Raw genomic sequence first — 7,204 nt, 5'->3', positions numbered from 1 at the left:
TGTTGGAAAACTTGTCATTGTTTACTATGTCAAAAGAAGGAATACCACAGTCAAAATACAGTGTGTCAAAAACACCCTGTGGAAACCCTGGACACAACAGAAATTATCAACTCCTTCAAAACAATAACAAAACCTTGAACTATTCACACTGCTAGATACACATTACTAAGGGTTAACATGGGCCTAAAAAACAGACATCTGGCTTTGTTACTTTCTTTGCAAAGTTCACTCATTCATTCTCACACATGACAGAAATAACCACTCAGAAGCCAGTGTTTGAGGTTTTTTTGTCCGTTTTGTGTTTTTTTTTCTTTATTAAGGAAAAGCATAATTACTACAAATTACAAATAACACTAATAGCGAATCACATCAGCCTACAAAGCAGATATTATGAATATTAAATGTTATAATACAAGATCTCATTCAAGTATTTTACATTTTTCCATTTTATATATTTTTTTGTTCCTTTTTTCCTTATTTTCATCTTTTTTTCCTCATGACAAGCCTAGGATATAGTAATGTAATGAACTATTTTAATGGTTCATATACAGTTATTTCTTATTCATATGGCTTTATGGAAATTTGTCCTTTTTTTTCAGTCTCCAGACATCATAACCAGCCATATTCCTCTGAGCGACATCACAAATCCCAGTTGGGCTCTTTCTTTCCTTTCTCCTCTCTCCCTCCCCACATCCATTACTCATCCCTCCAGTGTCCGGCCCACTGGCCAAGTCTGTGTAAAACTGACGAGCAGAGGGTGCGGTGCCCCCTAGAGTTTGTTTGGACACCTAGCAGCATTTTTTATGCTGATAGAAGGCTGAAAACTCCCCAAACACCTGAAACCCCCGAATGTCCGGTGACAGGTGATGGCAGGTGATGATCACATTAGAGGGAGGGATCATGTGACTGTCCCAGGGAGAAGGCCCACCCCCTAGTGGCAGACTGCCATGTCTGTAGCCACACACCAGCTCACCCATTCAAAGGCGTTTGCTGGTTTTGGGAAATGCACGAGTTTCTTCTTTTCTGAATATTTTGTAGCTCTGATTTTTTTTTTCTGTCTTTAAACCTCTAGTAAACACTTTGATGCATCGACTGTAAGCCTCTGAAACTGATCCAAATCTCCCTGAAGATGAAGCAACAAAACAATAAAAGGAAAAAAAAAAAAAAAGCAAGTACAGCTTTGCTTTGCATTTTCATTTTTACCAACAGTTGTGGATTTAAAGGAAGAAACTGAAACACTGACAGGACCTCCACTCTGCTGGAACTTCAACCAACAGGCTGAATTATTATTACGCAAAAGGACAAAGACTTAAAAAACAAAATAAAACAAAAAAAACAGAGATGTCCAATACAGTTTGATTTAAAAAAAAAATGTCAGGCAATTTCCAAACTCTTAACTCCTCAAATGAACTTTTTTACTTATGTGACTGGGCTGTTTGACAGTTAACATTTCATCACTCTGGGGCAAAAGGCTTGCAACAAACACTGCAGCATGTTACAGGAAGTGGGTCATTTCACTAAGCATCTGGATATCCATATGTATATTAAGACTCAAAAGTTTTTTTTTCCAGAATTTTGTGAATGTCTTAAATCCCCAAATCAAATCATTTCTATGCGTTTTAGACTTTACAGACCCAATGTTTATTTAAAGAAAAAAAACAGGAGGTTTAAGATTTGTTAATTAGTTTGAGTTTGCTCTTAGAAATTCTGCTGTCATCTTGACAAAAACATCTTCACTAAAGAAAAAAAAGAGCAAATTAACTGATTTCAACGTGAAACACTATAAGCTTACAAATTAAGTTTCTGCACTGAATACCCGTTGACGCCCTGATGTTATCTTTCCCTTTTGTGTTGTAAATTATGTTCCCGTTTCTGAAACCCAAATATGTTTTGAACAGCCTGACATAAATCCCACCTCCATCATGACAATAACGCTAGAAAACACTGCAAATTGAAATTAAAAAGCATTAAAAGATAATCATGAGACCATTTAAAAAAAAAAAAAAAAAAAAAAAAAAAAAAAGTTAGAGTACGTACACATGTAAGGCAAATATATAATCTGTTCTATAAACAATAAAACAAGTAGCAGGGAGCTGTATTCATTTATCTTCATCTGTCAAATTCACATTTACATTAGTGGAGAAAGAAAGATTCACTCTTCTATTTGATATCATCAGTACTCCAGCTGGATAAAGGTTTCATTATCCACACGGTTGACTGTAGGAAGCGTGACGACAGAACAGAACAGAGTCCAGTCTTAAATTTCTGTCCACAGCGAGGCAAGACATTGAAACGTGTGTGTGTGTGTGTGTTCTGCATTCAACTTGCTCACGCTGCTACATATGTACCTGCGTGCGACTACACCTGTCAGCGTATATGCCTGTAACTGATGTGTGTTATCTGAGTGTGGAACAGGAAGAGGTGGCGAGCGCCCGAGGCCCGATCAGGCCGAGCGAGCTTCAGTTTAACAGTGAAGTCGGAGGCCAAATGTCTGCGCCTCATTTGTGTCTCCACCCAGAGCACCTGCGACAGAGCACGACAGCCCTCTTCATAACCATCGCTTCTTCAAGTAATCCAGATTGATGATTCCAGTCCTGTATCGTCACTGATGGTTGACTGATGGATGGATGTCAAACGGATGGATGAACGGATGGATGCAGCTCGTCTGACGGGGGAGGTGCGGGGGCGGGGGGCTAGAGAAAGTCAGGAAGCAGCCATAAGGGAGATCATCAGGGACTCTCCCTTCCCAACTCTTCACCCCACTGAAGTGTTTTTTTTAAGGGACAAACTTCCACCGGGTTTGTTTCAGCACAAAAAGCCACGACTTGCAAACACAGGGAAGAATTACAGGACTTGTAACAGACCGAATGACACTTGGAAGACAGTTCAGAAAAGGTGACGGAGGGGAGTGGGGGGGGGTTGTGAAACGGTTTGGCAGACACAGCACCACCTAGTGGCCTCTGCTGGAAATGGTGACCAGATATATGGGTGATTTCAATGCTGTACAATCGACAATAAGGTGGCGGGCACAAGTTAGAAGCAGTAAAACCATTAAAATAAGGCAACTTTCAATGATCGTGTCCATACTGAGGGATTGGTACAAGTCTTTTTTTTTTTTCTCACTCTCTTTTTATCATTTGGTTCTTTAATATTTTCCCCTCAATGTCCAGCCATAAAGTAAATCAAATATTTTTTAATTTTTAGCCCCTCTACTGGGAGCACCGGGGGCTCTGCGGATGGAAATGTCAGTCGCTCGGTTCAAACCACTTTGGTCCGGTTGGATGTCAGGAGCAGCAAGGCCTCCAGTGTGGCCGCTAACGGGGCTTTCAGATGCTCAGTCTTGTTCAAACTATTTCCAAGTCTCACCACATGCCGAAGAAATAATAATCATAAATCTGAGATCTGGGGGAGGAATCAAATATCTTTCAGCCAGCAGGACAGTGACGATCGAACAGGGGTCCCAGACAGAGAGGGGGGGTCAACATGAAAATGTAAAAATAGTAAAAAGAAAAAAATAAAGAAAAATTTCAATGGTAATAAATCATCATTGAGCCGTCCACCGTGTGGACTGGCAATGATTTGTAAAAGAAAAAAAAAAGTGTTTGACACCTCATCAATTCCTTGCCTCATCAAGACAAAAAGGCATTTTTTTCCTCAAAAACTTGGAATTAATTTATAAACCGAGCCATATTAATTACTTGTCTTCCTTATTTCTCATTCAAAAGTCATTGTAGGGGGGAAAAAAATATATTCTCATGCTTGAATGAAGAACTGGACACCCCCTCCCCCATCCTGTGGCGCAGAGAGAACCAGCGACTTGCAGACGTGGTTGAGTTGATCCGTGTGGGCCTGCGTGTTTGTGGAGTTACTTCAGTGTCTTGGCATCTGGTGCGGGATCAGCGGCTGGGGTGGGGGCTTTCTGGTTCATGGGTTTGGCATCATCCCTGGCTGCGGGGCCTTGGGCGGTGGGAGCGGGGCTGGGGCCTGAGCTGGCCTGGCTGTGGGGCCGACTGGAGGGCTGAGAGGGGTGCCGGCGGCGACCGTCCCCACTGGATGAGTGTCTCCGGCGTCCTCCTTCCTCCATAGGCGGCTGGAACCAGAAATAACCAGGGTGGAGGTTAGATGCAGAGTTGTTTTCAAAGCACAACACAAACAACACAATCAGCACACAGGTGAAGTCAGGAGTTCATTTAAATGTCGAATGTGTATTTTTAGTAAACTGACTTGGAATAAAAGGATACCACTGCAGAAATGCTAGAGCTAGCAGAAGACCATAAAGCAGTCGCAGACCATTTCTTATCAACTATCCATGTAACTGTTAACACACCATGTAGCAAACGTTCAGGTGAAAAAACTGAGCTGAGGCGTCTTTACAGGGTTGAAAATTCCGACCAATCAGCCTTTACAAACCCTGAAGAATATTCTACTCACATCAACTCTGAAATCTTCCAGACGCTTAAACTTGCTCAGGTACTCCTGCAGCTTGGGGTCGATTTCCAAGGTCTTGGCTTTGGAGTATTTAAGGAAGGCCCAGAACTTCTCCAGTCCATAAAGCTGGCCTGGGGACAGGAAAGAAAAACACAGGAAGTTAGTCACAGCGGATGAGGCGAGTCTGAAAGTGAATCTCTCTCTATGAAAGAGGAAAAGAAACTCAGACTTGAAAAACAGAACAGAAATATGTTGGTATTTGTGTTGTTTAAAGCCATCATTTAGCCTTTTCTTTTTCCGGTGTCCTCACCAGCTTCATAGTCTTTCATGGTCTCCTCCTGGAAGTCCTTGAAGATGTCTGGCCTGAACTTCCTCTCTAGACCGTAGCTGTAGTACCTGAACAGGCACTCCAAACCATACCTGCAACATGCCAACAATGTGTACAATGTTATTATTAAGTCTGGTCCAATCAACCAATCTAAAGCTTCATATCTTGTTTTGTCTACTACAACTGCAGACATGGTTTTCTAATTCAAAATTTAAAATGGTAGTGTTACTGCTGCATATGCAGTCATCCATCAGTGGTCAAGGCTCTTACCTGTATCCTTCTTTCCCATCCTCAACCACCAGCTGTCTAAACTCCTCGTACATCTTCCTGTTGAAGTGATCTCGCAGGAAAAATGACCAGAAGCGGAAAAGCGTGTTCATCTCCTGTGACTGGCCGATTCCAAGCCGCTTGCGCTCTGTGATTGGTCAAGAGGAGAGAGAGAGAAAGTAGACGGGGTTACTAAAAATATAAGATGATCCAAGACACCCAGTATCCCTTCACTGCAGAATAGAGTCTACTGACACTTGAAGACAGAATAAATAAAAAAGTAGAAGAGACAACGCGTACCATTTAGGCAGCGCCGGCGGTACTTGTGGTAAACGTGTTGTGTGAAGCCGTTCTCCTTGAGCAGCTCGTGTGATGGGTGCTGGAACTTGGGGAGGGACTGAGGTGTGCAGCCAATGTTACCCAGAGCGGGGGTGCCCTCTGATGGGCTGGCGTTGGAGCTGAGAGGGAGAAAGGTGGAGGAGATGGAGAACAGTGAGTACTACCTACATCAAATATTAGAACTATCTGGTGGTGAAGTTTGTCCTGAGTCTATTTACAATTGATTTATGACTTTTTAAGATCAATTTAATGCCAGTTAAAATGAATAAAGCAAATTTCATCACTGATTAAAGCAACAAATGAGCAATTGAGTTTGAATTGAACTGAAATATCAGAGGAGTTGTCAAAAGAAAAACAGCATACCAAGAAATTTCCTACCGTATGTGCCCCAATACAAGACAATAGTTTTCTCTAAAATCTTGTAATTTCCGTATTAAGGAGTTGTGCAAAGCAGTGTCTCACCTGACAGAGGCTGTACGGGAGCGATGCTCTCTGGAGTCCATCACCCAGCCAACGTGACACTCCATGGGTGGGTTGGAGCTGTGTCGGGTCTTCCTCTTCCTGGGCGTCTGAAAGGGTACAGAGATAATTTACATGTTTAGTCAGTGTGGGTTTTTTTTCCATCTCCTAAATTTTTAAAACCAGGTAAAGGAACCACCAAAAGGCACATTTTCACTTAACTAAGTCTTATATTTCCCTTAAGTGGCAGCCATCTTACCTTGGCATCAACGGGCCGACTTTCCTTTACCACTGGGTAGAAGCGCGGCGTCATGGTCTGGTCCTTCCGATGAGGTGTGCGAGGTGTGCGGGGCGTCCGGGCACTGCGGTAGTTGGGCGAGTCAGGCACGGTAGTCGGGAGCGAGCGGGCTATTGAGGAGGGCTCAGGGGCACCGAAGAGTTTGTTGGCCAAAGCGTCTGTGGGGACTGAAGAGGTGAGGAGAGACATTTGAGCTGAAGCCCCAAAACCAGAGCTGTAACAAACTGTCTTAAGACTTTTAAGGAAACTCAGTGTGCTTCACTTCTGTCTCACAAATCCTTCGATAAGACTCTTGAAAGTCATTAAAAGAGACAAACTGATGTCACAACATCAGTTATCTAACAGCTTCATTTATTTCTCAGCGTGCAGAGTCACAGAGCTCATGACTGATGACAGACTAATGTGAGCTTTTATCACTCCAACAGAATGACTGTCGGCAAATTCAATCAACATTAATTTATGACTTTTTAGCATCCGTTTAATTAAAGTTAAAATGAAAAACAAGACAACTCTCATCACTGAATAAAATTAGGGCGAGCAATTCTTAAAAACAGGAGCATATTTAGACACTAAATACTATATTAATCGGAATATACAACATTATTTTCCCGTTGGAAGTTTTTTTTTTTTTTAAAATGGAAAATAACACCGGCTCCTACAGTGAATGTAGTGCAATGGGTTGTTTGTAGTCTTAATGTTGCTAGTGAGTTTATGATTGTTTGTATGACAGGTTTTTCCTGACACAAAGGAAACATTTCATTACCTTAAGATCTTTCTGAAAAATTGCGTTGTGACAATAATTTTTAGAGGCCTGAAGAAGTAAAAGTTTCCAGATTTTTACATGAAACTAACAAATTAAAGAAAGGTCGGAAAAATATTTTATGTAGCAGGAGTACATTTTGTGTCCCCTTAGGTTTATTTTTATCCTCCACACAGTCAGGAACACAGCCTCTGTCTCTCATAGGCAGCATTTCTAAGATATTTTATGTCAGTAACGTTATGTCATAACATCGTCGTCCAGTATTTCCTATTTTTCTCATCAGTCCTGTTGAAAGCTTGGTGGCTAAAGAGACTGGTGCACGCAG

General features: G+C 41.9%; 1 protein-coding gene across 7 annotated transcripts in view; it reads right to left on the bottom strand.

Annotated features, from left to right (window-relative positions):
- Positions 1-275: 275 nt before the first annotated feature.
- The window catches only part of larp1 (La ribonucleoprotein 1, translational regulator), a 59,609-nt gene continuing 52,680 nt past the window's right edge, over positions 276-7,204 (bottom strand). For all 7 annotated transcript variants that reach the window (XM_050040570.1, XM_050040573.1, XM_050040572.1 and 4 more), the window contains 7 exons: positions 6,081-6,286; positions 5,825-5,931; positions 5,324-5,481; positions 5,027-5,171; positions 4,739-4,848; positions 4,432-4,559; positions 276-4,090 (listed from right to left, as the gene is read on the bottom strand). In XM_050040570.1, coding sequence (XP_049896527.1) covers positions 3,866-4,090; positions 4,432-4,559; positions 4,739-4,848; positions 5,027-5,171; positions 5,324-5,481; positions 5,825-5,931; positions 6,081-6,286 — 1,079 coding nt within the window. In that variant the 3' untranslated portion in view covers positions 276-3,865. The remainder of the gene's footprint in view (positions 4,091-4,431; positions 4,560-4,738; positions 4,849-5,026; positions 5,172-5,323; positions 5,482-5,824; positions 5,932-6,080; positions 6,287-7,204) is intronic.

This window comes from Epinephelus moara, chromosome 3 (assembly GCF_006386435.1).
Source record: "Epinephelus moara isolate mb chromosome 3, YSFRI_EMoa_1.0, whole genome shotgun sequence".
Classification (NCBI taxonomy): domain Eukaryota; kingdom Metazoa; phylum Chordata; class Actinopteri; order Perciformes; family Serranidae; genus Epinephelus; species Epinephelus moara.
This window is presented reverse-complemented; position numbering and strand designations above follow the sequence as displayed.